The sequence below is a fragment of the Oncorhynchus clarkii genome, chromosome 25 (assembly GCF_045791955.1).
Source record: "Oncorhynchus clarkii lewisi isolate Uvic-CL-2024 chromosome 25, UVic_Ocla_1.0, whole genome shotgun sequence".
Taxonomy (NCBI): domain Eukaryota; kingdom Metazoa; phylum Chordata; class Actinopteri; order Salmoniformes; family Salmonidae; genus Oncorhynchus; species Oncorhynchus clarkii.
Genome location: NC_092171.1, coordinates 15,595,726 through 15,615,641, shown reverse-complemented (window position 1 = coordinate 15,615,641; position 19,916 = coordinate 15,595,726). Strand labels below are relative to the sequence as shown.

Genomic DNA, 19,916 nt, shown 5'->3' with positions numbered 1-19,916 from the left:
AGGTCGGACTGGGAGTGTTTACCATGCAGTGGTGTGTGGATAACAGGTGAGCAGCATATCATATCCCCATTAGCCAATCAGGACATAGCAGATGTCACATCTCTGCCTGTTAACCTGTATTTGGCATATGGTGCTGTTTAGGGGATAATGGAAGGAGAGGGAAGAGAGTTTGATCATGACATTTGTCAAGGTTTATCCAATCGACTATTTAAGCCATCATCTTTTTTGATGGATCTGAATATGATTGGATGTTAAAAACTGATTTGTAGGCCTATTGAACAAACAAAACATTTTAACATGCTGGGATGTTGTCCCTTTAACTATAACAAATTCTCTTATGTGAATCAAGTAAATACAATAGTTATTAGAAGTGGGTGACTAACAAGTTATTTCCATAGTTTCAACCTATGTTATACCCCTCCAGTCCAGTCGAGTCCAGTCATTCTCCTTATTCATGTTTCAAACAACTATCCACTGTGAACATAAGGTAAATAAACTTTATTGCAATGTGGTAGCATGGCAACCAGGTAAGGGAGAACAGAAGGGAGTCTCAGAGCTCTGAATTACTGTAGTTGTCTAATAGATCACCTACAGCTTGCAGCCAGGGCCAGACCTGGGCATAAGCGACATAGGTGGTTGCCTAGGGCCCTCGGCCGCAAGGGGGGCCCCAACCCCCCAAAATATACACACATATATATATAGATATTACCAGTCAAAAGTTTGGACACACATACTCATTCAAGGGTTTATCTGTATTTTTACTATTTTCTACAATGTAGAATAATATTGAAGACATCAAAACTATGAAATAACACATATGGAATCATTTAGTAACCAAAAAAGTGTTATATAAATATATATAAATATATTTTATATTTGAGATTCTTCAAAGTAGCCACCCTTTGCCTTGATGACAGCTTTACACACGCTTCGCATTATCTCAACCAGCTTCACGAGGAATGCTTTTCCAACAGTCTTGAAGGAGATCCCACATATGCTGAGTACTTGTTGGCTGCTTTTCCTTCACTATGCGGTCCAACTCATCCCAAACCATCTCAATTGGGTTGAGGTCGGGTGATTGTGGAGGCCAGGTCATCTGATGCAACACTCCATCACTCTCCTTGGTCAAATAGCCCTTACACAGCCTGGAGGTGTGTTTTTGGTCATTGTGCTATTGAAAAACCAATGATAGTCCCACTAAGCGCAAACCAGATGGGATGGCGTATCACTGCAGAATGCTGTGGTAGCCATGATGGTTAAGTGTGACTTGAATTCTAAATAAATCACTGACAGTGTCACCAGAAAAGCACCCCCACACCATTACACCTCCTCCTCTATGCTTCACGGTGGAACCACACATGCAGAGATCACACGTTCACCTTCTCTGTATCTCACAAAGACACAACGGTTGGAACCAAATTTCTCACATTTTGACTCATCAGACCAAAGGACAGATTTCCACCGGTCAAATGTCCATTGCTCGTGTTTCTTGGTGTCCTTTAGTAGTGGTTTCTTTGCAGCAATTTGACCATGAATGCCTGATTCCTCTGAACAGGAGACAGATGTATCTGTTACTTGAACTCTGTGAAGCATTGATTTGGGCTGCAATCAGAGGTGCAGTTAACTCTAATGAACTTATCCTCTGCAGCAGAGGTAACTCTGGGTCTTCCTTTCCTGTGGCGGTCCTCATGCGAGCCAGTTTCATCATAGAGCTTGATGGTTTTTGCGACTGCACTTGAAGAAAATGTCAGTTCTTGACATTTTCCGCGTTGACTGACCTTCATGTCTTAAAGTAATGATGGACTGTCATTTCTCTTTGCTTTTTTGAGATGTTCTTGCCATAATATGGACTTGGTCTTTTACCAAATAGGGCGATCTTCTGTATACCACCTCTACCTTGTCACAACACAACTGATTGGCTCAAACGTATTAAGAAGGAAAGAAATTCCACAAATGAACTTTTAACACCTGTTAATTGAAATGCATTCCAGGTGACTACCTCATGAAACTGGTTGAGAGAAAGCCAAGAGTGTGCAAAGCTGTCATCAAGGCAAAGGGTGGCTACTTTGAAGAATGTAAAATATATTGGGGGGGTTCAGGGTTCAACTTACTGTTGAGCGTTAGAATAGAAGAATAAACAAGGTGGATCTGGAAATGTGGTGGTGCATCAGCAGTTTTCTTCCTCTTATGTCAGTCAGTGACAGTCACTCAATTAGCAACAACAGTTTGTATTGGTAAGTTAGTCTACCCAGCTATCGAAACCTGCAGAAATCATGGCAGAATTACCAACCGGGTAAAACGTGCCCAAGGGCCCTGACTGCCAGGGGGCCCTCACTAATTTTGTTAGTCACTCTCACTCAGACATCACATTAACATGGCATGTCATGGCAAAATGTGTAGAATTGCAGGAAATGTACTTTAAAACGAAAAAAAATTATCTCCGCCATCAAGAGGGGGGCCACTAAAATGTCTTTCCCACGAGGTGGGGGGTCCCCCAAACCAAATCTTGCATAGGGCCCCCAAAAGGCTAAGGTTGGCCCTGCTTGCAGCATATGTGAATTGGATCCAGTCAGACTTAGGGCACCTGTCCCATTCTGTCAACATCAGATCAGGTTACCTGTGGCATCCTGGAGCGCCTCACCTCACCCTGCTCTCACCTGGCTGGGTGGCTTCTCAATAGGTTGCACAACTTCCTGTTATTAGAAATAGACTGACCATGTTTGGCAGTGCCTTCACACAAATATTGCATTCACTGACTCCGTGAATGGGCTCCCACTGGGCTCCTGAGTGGCAGCGGTTGAAGGCACTGCATCTCAATGCCTACCAGAGTAGCTTACCATCAAAAACAATGGAGAAAAGGCTTCCCATAACATTAAAATATGGAAATAGCTGTTCTATCGTTCAGCCAACAGCAGCAGCCAATGTGTGGTGTTCAATGTAGGCCTACATTCAATGAGACTTTTGAAAAAAACATGCTTATCCACTGTGACTGAAAATGTTGTTGTTTTATTTGACGCAAGAAACCACTACACAAAATAAAATACATTATTATTCCCATTCCATTACAGAGAATCAGACAAATTATGCTACCCTCTGCCTATTGGCTACTTAGCTTATTCAAGTCTGTCTCAAAATACAACACTGCCTCTTTAACACACAAAAAAGCAATTTTCCTTGCAAAAGGTGTCTAGAAATGCACATGTTTTGTGCTCCTGTAGGAAGCAATCCCTCCCCCATTGCTGACTACAAATGATATATAACTGGGCTAATAACTCACTAACTAGCAGAGGATATTAACAAATGTACAAATATGCACATGTTGCTACATGTAGCGCTCACTTTGATCAACAACAAAACAAGTGCATCAACTGACTCATGCTATAAAAACAGTCCAGTTCAAAGTGAATGGCAGATCCAAATATAAATGGTCTATTGCCTATAGGCCTACTGCAGCTCTTACGGGTTATGGCCACAGGTCTGTGTGGAGTATGGCCCTGAGTCATGCCTGTCAATGCAATAGAATCCTACTCCGATGTATTCTGCCTACAACAACATCGCATTGCATTGTTTCTTTTTTTTCGGTATGCTGCATTGAAAGTGACTAATATTGTGTTGATTCAATCACAAATCCCACAGTAAAGGGAAATGTTGATAGTGTTAAACTAATGGGGAAAACTGAGTGAAGTTCAATCTCCTGCTTCTCGGGGCGCGTTGATATTTCTTATGTGCGCAGCTTAGAGGGAACATTGATCACAACTATAGACAACTATTAGAGATAGATGAATGACACTTGATTTGGAACCAGAGCCCAGTGTTTTTTCTGGTCACGAAGTCGGGGGAAAACGCCTAGCCTCGCCCAAGGTTATCTCATATGTATCCCCACATCCCTCCAGCAACACTGTATTCCGAGTGGAGCTCCAGAGCTTGTCATAAGGGCCTCTCAGGTTGATTAGGGTGCTAAGCTGCTGGAGCAGGCCAGTGGAGCGAGGCTGTGTTTAACAACCTTCCAAAGGTATCCTCTCTCCGCTGGTTAACTCTTATATCATACTCTCACTGGCAGATTTCTGGGAGCGCTGGAGGACGAAGAGGAGACAAGCTGGAACATTGCTCAGGTGTAATGAGATTTAGAGATCATCTTTATTTAATTTTCCTAATGTTGGGTATGGAAATTGATTTTCAATTAAATGTTATATTCTCGAGAAACTCAAAAACACCATGGCAATGGTTCAGCAGTTATTACTGAACAAGGCAGGTGTTCACTTCAGAATACCCAAACTCAATAGATACCTATGTCGGCCTCTTCCTTGTGTAACCATTAACCACTCTTCAAACACAATACAGTATGACCTATCTGGTCATGAATACACCTTCTGTGGTGGCTGCAGTGTTGACTCTCAGTTGCTAGAAACCCCAGGAAGAAAGCATACAGGGACACACGTTTAATACAGCTGGCCTGCTGGAATACGGCACCTTGCAGCACTTAGGTCCCCGTGGACTGACACTCCTAGCAGGGCCTCACTGTCAGCCTGCGTCTGTTGTCATCACCATTATATCCCTCTGATGATGAAACGATTAGCAGACACTAGGCTAATCACAAAGCGAGCGGGTGATGGATGGGGTGGCTGATAGACTCAGGGGGTTGGCTGGGGTGCTTTGTCCAGGCACCCCTCGATCTTGTGATACCGGCAACCCCCACCCCCTATCCAACCCCTGTTACCCCCACCAGCTGCCCTGACCCCTAATCATACCCCTGCCTCTGCTCACCATGTGCTGAGAGTCAAAGGGGTCCTCCCATCAGTCATCAGAATGGAATCCCCCCTACCCCACGTCACAATCAATCGCCCCCGGGACATAGATGGATGGGGGCATCCACGGCCCTGTATCTTCTTGGTAAAGACACTCTCACAATGGGCTTCTGTCATTGGTAGATAATTGAGCTGGTCCCAGGCATGGTGCTCAGGTCAGGTTAGCTGCCCCTGGAAGGAAATATCAGAAGGCCCCGGACAGAACCCCATTTATCTGTTGACATAGCTGCCTGTTCTCCTGGACGCCACAGTCTGTCCTGAAGCCCAGGGGTACACACCAATACAATAGAATGAACATGATTTTCCTGAGCTGAGTACTGTGCCAGCCTATTGTGTCTTTCACATGCTATTTGATGTTCTTAAAAGGAGAAATGGCCCTATCTTTTGACGAATTGCACTTTTCTGTCTTGTGTATCCTTACATACATTTGAAGTGCAGTTTTTCTCGTAAATTATGATTTTCTTGACCATTGATTGACTCCTCAGTTGTGAATAACACGGATAATTGCGCAGTTAAACTATAGGATTATGATGCCATAACACTATGATTGAGAGTGAAAGATCCTATCATATATTCACCACTGTCTGTTGCCTACTATCACCATTCACATGCAGATTCATCCTCCCTGAAGTGCAACACAGTATAATTTCCATTTAGATAAGGTGTACACACAAACATAGAAAGGACAGAAATCTAGAGAATGGGGATCTTGATTTGATTAACTAATCATACTCTTTGTAATCCCACTCGGCCGTGGAGGGCAACGCATGACTGTGGACTCCAATCACACAACACTTGATTGTTAAGGGTATGGAGCAAATCAGCTCAACGAACCTAAGTCCATACACTACAGAATGGCAGTGATTAACCACACAATTATGAGGTACAGCGTTTATTTCAGTCACAGCCGGCCTCCAGTGCAGGCAGTATTGGGGTATTTTAATCCTCTGGCAAATGCATGCAGGTTGTTTGTGATTAGGTGGGACAATAAGGTGCACTACCCTGTACCCAGAATGGAGCATTGTTTTAAAGGAGGATCTCAAGCCACTCAAGATACATTGAAGCACATATATACTGTATGCACATTATTAATATCCTCCAGGTTCTTTGACCCTACCTAATACTAGCAGAAGCCCAACTAGCTGAACCGCTAAGCTCCATGTTAATATTTTCATCACTCCCAGCTGGCTGACAGGCCTCTCTACAGGGTCACAGAGTACATGGGTAGGTGGTGGAGGCAGTAGGGGTAGAGGGGTGGAGGCAGTAGGGGTAGGTGGTGGAGGCAGTAGGGGTAGGTGGTGGAGGCAGTAGGGGTAGAGGGGTGGAGGCAGTAGGGGTAGGTGGTGGAGGCAGTAGGGGTAGGTGGTGGAGGCAGTAGGGGTAGGTGGTGGAGGCAGTAGGGGTAGAGGGGTGGAGGCAGTAGGGGTAGAGGGGTGGAGGCAGTAGGGGTAGAGGGGTGGAGGCACTAGGGTAGAGGGGTGGAGGCAGTAGGGGTAGGTGGTGGAGGCAGTAGGGGTAGGTGGTGGAGGCACTAGGGGTAGAGGGGTGGAGGCACTAGGGGTAGGTGGTGGAGGCAGTAGGGGTAGAGGGGTGGAGGCAGTAGGGGTAGGTGGTGGAGGCAGTAGGTGTAGGTGGTGGAGGCAGTAGGGGTAGAGGGGTGGAGGCAGTAGGGGTAGAGGGGTGGAGGCAGTAGGGGTAGAGGGGTGGAGGCACTAGGGGTAGAGGGGTGGAGGCAGTAGGGGTAGAGGGGTGGAGGCAGTAGGGGTAGGTGGTGGAGGCAGTAGAGGTAGGTGGTGGAGGCAGTAGGGGTAGAGGGGTGGAGGCAGTAGGGGTAGAGGGGTGGAGGCAGTAGGGGTAGAGGGGTGGAGGCACTAAGGGTAGAGGGGTGGAGGCAGTAGGGGTAGGTGGTGGAGGCAGTAGGTGTAGGTGGTGGAGGCAGTAGGGGTAGAAGGGTGGAGGCAGTAGGGGTAGGTGGTGGAGGCAGTAGGGGTAGGTGGTGGAGGCAGTAGGGGTAGAGGGGTGGAGGCAGTAGGGGTAGAGGGGTGGAGGCGGTAGGGGTAGAGGGGTGGAGGCAGTAGGGGTAGAGGGGTGGAGGCAGTAGGGGTAGGTAGTGGAGGCAGTAGGGTGGGTGGTGGAGGCAGTAGGGGTAGGTGGTGGAGGCAGTAGGGGTAGGTGGTGAAGGCAGTAGGGGTAGAGGGGTGGAGGCAGTAGGGGTAGGTGGTGGAGGCAGTAGGGGTAGGTGGTGGAGGCAGTAGGGGTAGAGGGGTGGAGGCAGTAGGGGTAGAGGGGTGGAGGCAGTAGGGGTAGAGGGGTGGAGGCACTAGGGGTAGAGGGGTGGAGGCAATATGGGTAGGTGGTGGAGGCAGTAGGGGTAGAGGGGTGGAGGCACTAGGGGTAGGTGGTGGAGGCAGTAGGGGTAGAGGGGTGGAGGCAGTAGGGGTAGGTGGTGGAGGCAGTAAGGGTAGGTGGTGGAGGCAGTAGGGGTAGAGGGGTGGAGGCAGTAGAGGTAGGTGGTGGAGGCAGTAGGGGTAGAGGGGTGGAGGCAGTAGGGGTAGGTGGTGGAGGCAGTAGGGGTAGAGGGGTGGAGGCAGTAGGGGTAGAGGGGTGGAGGCACTAGGGGTAGAGGGGTGGAGGCAGTAGGGGTAGGTGGTGGAGGCAGTAGGTGTAGGTTGTGGAGGCAGTAGGGGTAGAGGGGTGGAGGCAGTAGGGGTAGAGGGTTGGAGGCACTAGGGGTAGAGGGGTGGAGACAATAGGGGTAGGTGGTGGAGGCAGTAGGGGTAGAGGGGTGGAGGCACTAGGGGTAGAGGGGTGGAGGCAGTAGGGGTAGGTGGTGGAGGCAGTAGGGGTAGGTGGTGGAGGCAGTAAGGGTAGGTGGTGGAGACAGTAGGGGTAGAGGTGTGGAGGCAGTAGGGGTAGAGGGGTGGAGGCAGTAGGGGTAGAGGGGTGGAGGCACTGGGGGTAGGTGGTGGAGGCAGTAGGGGTAGGTGGTGGTGGCACTAGGGGTAGAGGGGTGGAGGCAGTAGGGGTAGGTGGTGGAGGGGGTCTCGGAGCATCCAGAGGGTGCGTCTGCGTGGCAACTCCACAGGCCACTCCATGACTGATCTCATCTAGTTTATTATGCAAACGGCTCCCAACTCCCACTGCATAATTAGGACTTAATTAACATGAGAGGAATCTTTCATCTGTCTGGATCCGGCCTGCTCCTTACTTCCATTTACAACATGATATTAATTTCGGAGGGAGGTATGGTGCCCTTGCTGATGAAAAGATTGATATAATTAATTAAGTTTTTTTTTTCTGGGAGAAAATAATATGTGTGATGAGCAGAGTCTGATTAACCCCATTATAGTGACTAATTAGGGGGCTCATTTAATAATCAAAGAAGAATGCTAATTACGCCATCTAAATCAGGACTGTGTCCATTTTGGACAAGCTTTGGGAAATGTGACATTGAAAACTCATCACACATGGTCATGTTTGTGTGTGTGTATATGTTGTGTATACTTGAGGACTGTCTGAGTCTCAAATTATTCCATCTAATTGTTGTATTTCTCATGCATTGAAGAACATCTTACTGAAAAAATGTATTAATTAACAAAGGATGACAAGTTTGCAACATATATACAAATGATTCATGACAAAGCAGCTGAATAAATCATCTCATTGATACATTAGTACAAACTTTAATTAACATGAAACATTCATCCGTTTCTTAGCCGCTGAAGTCATTTAGGCTCCTTTGATATCAGGGTTTTCCCCTCTGTAAATCATAATGACAAATTAATGCTAAGTATTCTGAGTAGAAGAAGGGTACGCCTAATAATCACCTAAGGATAAATTAAATGGATTTGACTAACTGACCTAAGGTTATCCTACAACACACACCCAGTCATGTCTTCTTCATCTCATCTACCCTCATTCTAAGTCATAAGTTAAGATACAGCACCATGGACAGCTACCACAGTGCCGCTCTCCATCCAGAGGGTTCTGAAGTGACATCCTTTACTCTAGCCTTTAACAGCTTGGTGGGTGTCTCAGGTCAAAGCACTAAAACTAATACCAACAGTTTCTGATATCGATCAAAACATTGCAAACAAGTCATAGGTAAATATGCCACAGGGTTCTCCAAAGGGTGGTGCAGTCTGCCCAACACATCACCGGGGGCACACTGCCTGCCCTCCAGGATATCTACAGCACCCGATGTCACAGGAAGGCCAAAAAGATCATCAAGGACATCAACCACCCGAGCCACGGCTTGTTCACCCCGCTATTTTCCAGAAGGCGAGGTCAGTACAGGTGCATCAAAGCTGGGACCGAGACTAGCCAGCTACAACCCGGGTACTCAACCCTGCACCTTAGAGGCTGCTGCCCCATTTAAATAGATATGGAATCACTGGTCACTTTATTAATGGAACACTAGTCACTTTAATAATGTTGACATTCTGTTTTACTCATTTGATATGTATATACTGTATTCTATTCTACTGTATTTTAGTCAATGCCAGTCTGACATTTCTCTATATAATATTAATATATTTCTTAATTCCATTATTTTACTTTTAGATTTGTGTGTATTGTTAGATACTACTGTACTGTTGGAGCTAGGAACACAAGCATTTCGCTACACCTGCAATAACATCTGCTAAATATGTGTATGTGATTTGAATAGGCCTACATTCATACTTTAAGGCTGCGTTCTGATGTGATTGGTCAAAATACCCCAAACCCTAACCCTAACCTGAACCCCTACTCTAACCCTAACCCTGACCCAACCCTAACTCTAACCCTAACCCTGACCCAACCCTAACTCTAACTCTAACCCTAACCCTGACCCAACCCTAACTCTAACCCTAACCTGAACCCCTACTCTAACCCTAACCCTGACCCAACCCTAACTCTAACCTTAACCTTTACCTTAACTATTTTAAATTTGAACTTCAGTGGGGTAGGTAAGCTGTGACCTGATTCTCTGGCAGGTTCTGAAAGGGGATGGGGGTTGATGTATGGTTCACAGGAAAATGGAGAATGTAAGATGAAGTGCTGAGCGCTCCATTTGTCAATCGAGGGAGGATGTGGCTCATTAGGTTTCAGAGCGGCCATCTTTCTTTCTTTTTCTTGATGATGCCTCTGTCTTCAGCAGTTTCATCAAGATAATGGTGACCTCAAAAAAGAATCCATATGAGCGATGTTTCCAGTTTCATTTCTGTACATTGAATCACTACGGTCATTATGGTTGGTTGTTCATGACCTGGGGTGTAAATGGACATCACCGTAGGTTCTGATCTTAAAGGAAAAGAAATACACAGCTGTTAAAACAAACTTTAAAAAAAACACTAGGTCACCATGCTGCCGCACTACCGACAATAATATCTACAGTCATGAGTAAACATCTGTTAATAGAATCCACCAGGGAAGAAAATGTGAGCGTTTGTTGTTTCAAAATGCATTTGGAGAATGGTTGGATTGTGTGTGTGTGTGTGTGTGTGTGTGTGTGTGTGTGTGTGTGTGTGTCTCCACCTGTATGTACCTCAATTTCCCTCTCTGCACCCCCATAGTGCGGCTCTGTCTCAAAGAACTCTTGTCAGATAATTGAATGAGCTGTAGCAGAGAGAAAACCTGCAGTGGGGAGCTTGGCGCCTGCTGTCCTTATTATCTGTAACACAGCAGTCGCACTGCTTGCTCTTTGTGGTTCGCTCATGAATAGAGAAAAGGAATGTGTGGAATGACAGAGGTGAACCCTGAGGAGAGAGACAGGGCATCACATTTTAACCAGCCCAGATGGAACAATCACTGTATCCACCTCCATGGCTCTGAGGTGAATTAGCGTTTAACAATTTAACATTCCAGGGCATGCTTGGTGACAGGAGGCTCTGGTGGAACACAACCAACGGACTGGAGAGATTTCTGAGCAGCTCTCGGAAGTTTCAGATGATTGAATTTATGCCCCGGGGCTAGGAGACATCATGTTTCAGGGAACCATTTCCATATGCTAGCTAAGGGGAGGAGAGGTTACAGAAGGATTTTTAAGCCTTGACAATTGAGACATGGATTGTGTATGTGTACCATTCTGGGGGTGAATGGGCAAGACAAAAGATTTAAGTGCCTTTGAACGGGGTATAGTAGTAAGTGCCAGGCGCTCTGGTTTGAGTGTGTCGAGAACAGCAACGCTGCTGGGTTTTTCACGCTCAACAGTTTCCCGTGTGTATCAAGAATGGTCCACCACTCAACGGACATCCAGCCAACTTGATTGGAGTCAACATGGGCCAGCAACCCTGTGGAACGCTTTCAACACCTTGTAGAATCCATGCCCCAACGAATTGAGAATGTTCTGAAGGCAAAACTCAGTATTTGGAAGGTGTTATTTAGGAAATCATTGTACAATTCAGATATTTGTACAGTACCAGTCAAAAGTTTGGACACACCTACTCATTCAAGGGGTTTTATTTATTTTTAATAATTCTCTACATTATAGAATAATATTAAAGACATCAAAACTATGAAATAACACATGGAATCATGTAGTAACCAAAAAGGTTTTATACAAATCAAAATATATTCTTCTAAGTAGCCACCGTTTACCTTGATGACAGCTTTGCACACTCTTGACATTATCTCAACCAGCTTCATGAGGTAGTCACCTAGAATGCGTTTCAATTAACAGGTGTGCCTTGTTAAAGTTAATTTATGGAATTTCTTTCCTTCTTAATGCGTTTGAGCCAATCAGTTGTGTTGTGACAAGGTAGAGGTGGTATACAGAAGATAGCCCTATTTGGTAAAATACCAAGTCCATATTATGGCAAGAACATCTCAAAAAAGCAAAGAGAAATGACAGTCCATCATTACTTTAAGACATGAAGGTCAGTCAACGCGGAAAATGTCAAGAACTGACATTTTCTTCAAGTGCAGTCGCAAAAACCATCAAGCGCTATGATGAAACTGGCTCTCATGAGGACCGCCACAGGAAAGGAAGACCCAGATTTACCTCTACTGCAGATGAAGTAACAGACGCATCTCAACATCAACCGTTCAGAGGAGACTGTGTGAATCAGGCCTTCATGGTTGAATTGCTGCAAAGAAACCACTACTAAAGGACACCAATAATAAGAAGAGACTTGCTTGGGCCAAGAAACACGAGCGAAGGGCATTAGAACGGTGAAAATATGTCCTTTGGTCTGATGAGTCCAAGTTGGAGATTTTTGGTAACAACCGCCATGTGTTTGTGAGACGCAGAGTAGGTGAACGGATGACCTCCACATGTGTGGTTCCCACCGTGAAGCATGGAGGAGGAGGTGTGATGGTGTGGGGTGCTTTGCTGGTTACACTGTCTGTGATTTATTTAGAATTCAAGGCACACTTAACCAGCATGGCTACCACAGCACTCTGCAGTGATACGCCATCCCATCTGGATTGAGCTTAGTGGGGCTATCATTTGTTTTTCAACAGGACAATGACCCAACACACCTCCAGGCTGTGTAAGGGCTATTTGACCAAGAAGGAAAGTGATGGAATGCTGCATCAGATGACCTGGCCTTCACAATCAACCGGCCTCAACCCAATTGAAATGGTTTGGACCGCAGAGTGAATGTAAAACAGCCAACAAGTGCTCAGCATATGTGGGAACTCCTTCAAGACTGTTGGAAAAGCATGGAAGCTAGTTGAGAGAATGCTAAGAGTGTGCAAAGCTGTCATCAAGGCAAAGGGTGACTACTTTGAAGAATATAAAATACATCTGGATTTGTTTAAAAAAAAAATTGGTTACTTCATGATTCCATATGTGTTATTTCATAGTTTTGATGTCTTCACTATTATTCTACAATGTGAAATAAATAAAGATAAACACTTGAATGAGTTGGTGTGTCCAAACCTTTGACTGGTACTGTATATCGTAAAATATTGTAGAAAAAAACAATGATTTCCTAAATATTGTTTCAGGATCTAATAGGTCAAATGTCGGACAGACATGTTGTCCACCTGCAAGGAGACAAAGTCTGTAAGACTTTCTTCCCTGGTTCTTAGAAACCCCCAGTCCCTGATTCAATCTAGATTCCTCACTGGCCCTGTCCTTGATGCTGAATGGATTCTCCCTAGCAGATTACACACAAGCACAATGGCCCTACAGCTCATCCATGACAATCATTGATTGACAATGCCATTCATGGAGCCCATGTCATGATGAGTGTAAATTACAGTGACATCCTTTGAGCATTCTAACAGGATGGGGGTGGGTGAGATTCAGACAGTGGGTGAACAGAATAGGTGAAATGGATATCTCGGGGATCATTTATTTATTTTGTATTTAACTAGGCAAGTCAGTTAAGCACAAATTCTTATTTACAATGACGGCCTACCAAAAGTCAAAAGGTCTCCTGTGGGGACGGGAGCCTGGGATAAAAAATATATCCAATATAAATATTGGACAAAACACACATCACAACAAGAGAGACAACAAAACACTACATAAAGAGAGACCTAAGACAACAACATAGCAAGGCAGCAACACATGACACCACTGCATGGTAGCAACACAACATGCTAGCAGCACAAAACATTATTTGGCACAGACAACAGCACAAAGGGCAATAAGGTAGAGACAACAATACATCACACTAAGCAGCCACAACTGTCAGTAAAAGTGTCCATGACTGAGTCTTTGAAAACTGTCCAGTTTGAGTTTGTTGCAGCTCGTTCCAGTCGCTAGCTGCAGCGAACTGAAAAGAGGAGCGACCCAGGGATGTGTGTGCTTTGGGGACCTTTAACAGAATGTGTCTGGCAGAACGGGTGCTTTATTTGGAGAATGGGGGCTGCAGTAGATATCTCAGATAGTGGGGAGTGAGGCCTAAGAGGGTGTTATTTACCGTAAAGAGAAATATGGTTTGATAGTTTTTGCGATCTTTTTAAATTATGTTTCATTTCTAGCAACCCAAAAGGATTCGACCAGAAAGGGAGCCAACAGTTATTCAGGGTGATCCCCCTTGCTTCAATTTCTGCATCCTAATTTCACCTGTAGGTGGTGCTATAAAATAGGCAGACTGTGAGCTGAGTCTGAATTGAATGAACACAGAAAGAGGTTCATTCTGGGTAAATGCTGTAGGCCTGTATCATCATGCTGTACAAAAGTGGCATACAATGTTTGATATTTAACTTTAGTGTAATTTATTAAAAGTTGCCACTTGCAGCACATTAGGGAATTGTGTTTTGTTAAATAGGCCTACATCAGTCAATCAAAAGAGCAGCACTAAGCAGAAACTCTGGACATGAATGGTTCCCCACATCACTAAACATTATTTGACATTTAGAGAGAAGACCCCCTTCCCAACATTAAACCAGGCCGAGTGATGATGTGGCATAGGGCTCAGGGCTCCAAATTTATAGTCTATTTAGGGGCGGATTAAGATTACTTTATGGATGGATGGAAAGGCAGCTGTATGCTAATGATGCACCGATCCTTCAGTGCTTCCACTCTTGCAGGGCAGCACGCGCCACTGAGCAAACACGCACACGCATCCGCTGAAACCCCAACATACCGGCCCACGCGCTCTTAGAAATGATCACAGGGTGGAGAGGAACTCCTTAAAATGCCATCAAAGCGTGTAGCTCCACGAACCACGAATAATAGAACTGCCAGCAAAAACGTTGTGGAACAAACACGGACTACAGCCAAAATATATTCAGTTGAAGTCGTACACTTAGGTTACAGTCATTCAAACTCGTTTTTCAACCACGCAGCAAATTTCTTGTTAACAAACTATAGTTTTGGCAAGTTGGTCAGGACATCTACTTTGTGCAGGACACAAGTAATTTTTCCAACGATTGTTTACAGACAGATTATTTCACTTATAATTCACTGTATCACAATTCCAGTGGGTCAGAAGTGTACATACATTACGTTGACTGTGCCTTTAAACAGCGTGGAAATTTTCCAAAAATTATGTCAAGGCTTTAGAAGCTTCTGATAGGCTAATTGACATCATTTAAGTCAATTGGAGGTGTACCTGTGGATGTATTTCAAGGCCTACCTTCAAACTCAGTGACTCTTTGCTTGACATCATGGGAAAATCAAAAGAAATCAGCCAAGACCTCAGAAAACAAATTGTAGACCTTCACAAGTCTCGTTCATCCTTGGGAGCAATTTCCAAACACCTGAAGGACCCATGTTCATCTGTACAAACAATAGTACACCAGTATAAACACCATGGGACCACGCAGCCAACATACCGCTCAGGAAGGAGACACGTTCTGTCTCCTAGAGATGAACGTACTTTGGTGCGAAAAGTGTAAATCAATCTCAGAACTGCAATGGACCTTGTGAAGATGCTGGAGGAAACAGGTACAAAAGTATCTATATCCACAGTAAAACGAGTCCTGTATTGACATAACCTGAAAGGCCGCTCAGCAAGGAAGAAGCCACTGCTCCAAAACCAACATAAAAAAGCCAGACTACGGTTTGCAACTGCACATGGGGACAAAGATCGTAATTTTTGTCCCCATAATTTAATGTCCTCTGGTCTGATGAAACAAAAATAGAACTGTTTGGCCATAATGACCATCGTTATGTTTGGAGGAGAAAGGGGGAGGCTTGCATGCCGAAGAACACCATCCCAACTGTGAAGCACGGGGGTGGCAGCATCATGTTGTGGGTGTGCTTTGCTGCAGGAGGGACTGGTGCACTTCACAAAATAGATGGCATCATGAGGGAGTAAAATTACGTGGATATATTGAAGCAACATCTCAAGACATCAGTTAAAGCTTGGTCGCAAATGGGTCTTCCAAATGGACAATGACCCCACGCATACTTCCAAAGTTGTGGAAAAATGGCTTAAGGACAACAAAGTCAAGGTATTGGAGTGGCCATCACAAAGCCCTGACCTCAATCCCATAGAAAATGTATGGGCAAAACTGAAAAAGCGTGTGCGAGCAAGGAGGCCTACAAACCTGACTCAGTTACACCAGCTCTGTCAGGAGGAATGGGCCAAAATTCACCCAACTTAGTGTGGGAAGCTTGTGGAAGGCTACCAAAACGTTTGACCCAATTTAAACAATTTAAAGGCAATGCTACCAAATACTAATTGAGTGTATGTAATCTTCTGACCCACTGGGAATGTGATGTAAGAAATAAAAGCTGAAAGAAATAATTCTCTCTACTATTATTCTGACATTTCACATTCTTAAAATAAAGTGGTGATCCTAACTGACCTAAGACAGGAATTTTTTAAATGTCAGCAATTGTGAAAAACTGAGTTTAAATGTATTTGGCTATGGTGTATGTAAACTTCCGACTTCAAATGTATAAGGGCCGATTCATGAACGGTTGTAGGCCTACGTGGGCCGATAATGTGACTGGCCTTTAGCCTAGACCTATATATTGTTGACTATTTCACATTTTTACAACACTATGGCCTGATAAGGGGAGAAAACTAGTTTTTAAACTTGTTAATGTAAAACGTTAAACGTAGAAAGACGTTGCTATATATGTATAATTTAAGAGAGACAAAATGTGAATTGCACAAAGCTAACGGTTTGCTTTCAAACAAGCGAAAGCGCATCAGAACAGAGCCACCCATTCAAAAGGCGCATGTTTCAACTAAAGATGGTGTAATTATTTGACTTGGTCATACAGCAGCTTTATGCAAATTAGGAGAACAATAGGCCTCCCCGATTATTCTTGCCTTGCTTCCCCACGCAGAGAAAAAGAAAGCACGCTCTGCCAAGTGATGCATGCACGCTCATCTGAAGATATTATTATAAAACGCAGGCAACCATAACTCTAGGCCTACTAGACAAAAATAATCGTAGATGATCGACCTTGTAAGCATATAGCGTACTCTCTAAACTTGATGGCTGTAAGATTGTACAGGCCTACATTTAAATGTAATGTATGCACAAAACTGACAATAAATCATCAGAAATAACCCTGACTACAAAACACAGTATGAAAATGCTCAATTTACATATCCTTTGGAAATACATTTTCAAAGAATTGAACCATGCAAGATTTCAGATTTTCTGAAAGTGTTTTATAATAGCCTACATGCAACTTAAAGTGCCTAAATTAAAAACATCAAACCAATCTTGATTTGAAGAAGGTAGACGATATATTAATTCCAAATGTAAACTTCAGAGTAAAACTTTGAAAACCAACTAATATTTCACAAAATGAATAATAGTAGGATACAGATGCATGGATTTGTTTCCAACAAGAACGTAACCTTATCAAACAAGAACAGTTTGTAAAAGGATATTTTTACAGACATAAAAATGTTTTATCGTTGCACATGACATCCATATCACATTCCAGACAGAGCAACATTGGGCGCGCTCGGGCAGTGATTGGCGGTGAGTCTTATTTCACAGTGAAGGGGTCAATTTGCCTTTCAAACAAAAACGGGATATCCAGTGTGGGCAGACGTTCCCGTGGCTATTGTGTACCATGACCAGAACCCTTCTTATTACTTATAGTGGGATGTCTGATGTATAACTCCAGTTAAACTGCCGAGACAGACTTGTGCCCAAATAAATACATTCATACCAAATGATGTTTATTTTCAAGAAGTCTTGCCTTGTTTGTGTAAAACAATAACACTGCGTATCGACTTTTTGAAGATAGGGCCTTATACCAATGTCACACACACACATGTTGTTATGTTGTTGGAGGTTCGTGCGTAAAGCTTGCTTTTGACTGGGGGGGAAAGTCCCATTAAACCACAATAGCCTACAACAACACGTGTGTGCCATTGCTTTACTATCGCCACTGACATCACTTTCTGCCCAAGTTTGTAGATTTTCATTTTGTTGTCTTTTATTCTAGTAATGCAAATAACCCCTTTGCAACGTCTTTGTTGCCTTCTCAACCGGACCCCTCTCCAGTCCAGTCCCCGTCTTAATTCACAATTCTGATGATTGTGGCAGTGACGGACATTTCCTTTTGGCAGCTCCGTGGCCCCCAAAGGAGAGGCACAAAGCGGTGGCACGTGTGTATTTGTATAGAGAACCATCAAACCGTAAAAGGAGGAGGGCCCGGCGTGTGCCTCTGTCGGGGAGTGGCCGAGCGCACACATTAATGTAATAAACCGCAAGTACATCTGCTAAGCTATCTGCACATCCTTCAACGAAATCCACCAAACACGGGCTTTGAACCCTCCCACATCCAAATCCACTGGGATCTTCGTTTCGTCTGATTGGTTGAGGATGCGGCAACAAGGGGCGAGAACAATAGCATCATTCTGGCATAAAAAGAGTGCAGCTATGCCTTGGAGACGAAAACATTTCAGCACCACAGAGATCAATAGCTTAGCGAAAATATAAGTTAGCAACCGAGGCTCCTGGCGTGACTGTAATTTCACAAACCTGGATATCATCCGAGCCTTCGCCCACCTCTCCAAAGTGCCTTTCTGTCATTCGCAAAGATGCCTAAAGGATTCCTGGTAAAAAGAAACAAGAAATCAGCACATGTTTCCTACAGGACTCGTACAGATGAATATGAGCAAGAGCATCACATCCCAGCCTTTCAGAGTCAGGTGGACTCATCTCCGCCTGTCTCTATTGCGTCCAGTCCGGACCGCGCAGCTCCATCACCAGACATCGCAGCAGACGCCCCGGTCCCCAGTCTGGATGCTAAAGGGGTTCAGTTTGGCAACCAAGAGGCTGTGTACCAAGCCCTCTACAGCCCCACCAGGCCCATCAGCAAGGACCACGAGAGGAGATATTACGAAAGAAGTTTTAATCTAGGTTCGCCAATTTCTGCTGAATCATTCCCGACACCTGCCTCCCTCAGCAGTTTAGATCATCTCCTGTTCGCCCCCGTGGATTTGAAAATAGGCACTAGCAACAGCAACCGCAGCGGCACCACCAGCAGGATCCCTGCTACAGCCATCAGGGGCGGTACTAAGAGGCCCGCATCCGACACTGAGCGCAAGAGCAAACCTGCCTCCAAAAAACCCAAAGCCATCAGAAAACTGAATTTTGAAGACGAAATGACAACGTCTCCGGTACTTGGTTTGAAAATCAAAGAGGCTCCTGTCGACTTTAAACCCAGAACGCAGACGTCGGCAGGTGGGAAGCCGTTAGGAGAGTTTGTCTGTCAATTGTGTAAGGAAGCATACGCTGATCCATTTTCTTTGGCCCAGCACAAGTGCTCTAGGATAGTGAGAGTTGAGTACAGGTGTCCTGAGTGTGATAAGATGTTCAGCTGCCCGGCTAACCTCGCCTCTCACCGGCGCTGGCACAAACCGAGAGCGCAGAGTGCAGCCGGGATACCATCTACCCCGAGCATCAAATCTGAAATCGCCAAAATTCCCCCCGGTGTCAAGTCCACCCCAGAGGAAGCCAAAGACCCAAGAATCGAGCTTCTGAGTGACAGAGACTCCCCCAGCCCGGGTATGTCTGAATCGGGCTCAGAAGACGGTTTATACAACTGCCAACACTGTGGGAAGAGGTTTAAGCGCCAAGCATACCTAAGAAAACACATCCTGGGACACCAAGCCTTGCAGAATAAAATGTTCGAGGACCACACGTTTCAAAACAGCGACAGAGTGGAAGAGCAGGTGCCAGTGTCCTTAATCTCAGAGGAAAATACAAACCAAAGTCCCCTGAATCTAAGCCCCGTGGACTGCCTTCTCTGCCCCGTTTGCGGGGAGAATTTCCCCAACAGGGCCAGCCAGGAGAGACACTTGCGTCTCATGCACTCCTCCCAGGTGTATTCCTGCAAGTACTGCTCTGCCACTTTCTACAGCTCACCGGGACTCACGAGGCACATCAACAAATGTCATCCGTCGGAAAATAGGCAGGTGATCCTGCTTCAAATGCCCGTGCGCCCTGCTTGCTGAGCAAAGGGAGCGTTGGAAAACAAGTTAATTGCCTACACTACTGAAAGACAGGCAACTTGATGTTTAGATTGTGTGTTCGATGAGAGCTGTCCTATCCATGCCAATCAGATGGTTGTTAAATGCTTATCTATTTCTTGAAATAAAAAATAGGCATATATTTTGAGATTTCTCTCAAATAGTTTATTGAAAGAAAACAAAGTGTTAGTTTGACTGTTAAAGGTATTTTTCTAGGACAGCTGCACACGTGCTCAAGTAGCCTAATAGCTTCTAGACCTAAGAACTGTTTCAT

At 44.9% G+C, this 19,916-nt stretch overlaps 1 protein-coding gene across 1 annotated transcript; it reads left to right on the top strand.

Annotated features, from left to right (window-relative positions):
• The first annotated feature begins 18,208 nt into the window (after nt 1–18,208).
• Nucleotides 18,209–19,868, top strand: LOC139383869 (insulinoma-associated protein 1a-like). The gene has a single exon (XM_071128456.1). It carries the CDS (start codon nt 18,209–18,211, stop codon nt 19,625–19,627), a length of 1,419 nt encoding a protein of 472 aa, XP_070984557.1. The 3' UTR covers nt 19,628–19,868.
• Nucleotides 19,869–19,916: the final 48 nt, after the last annotated feature.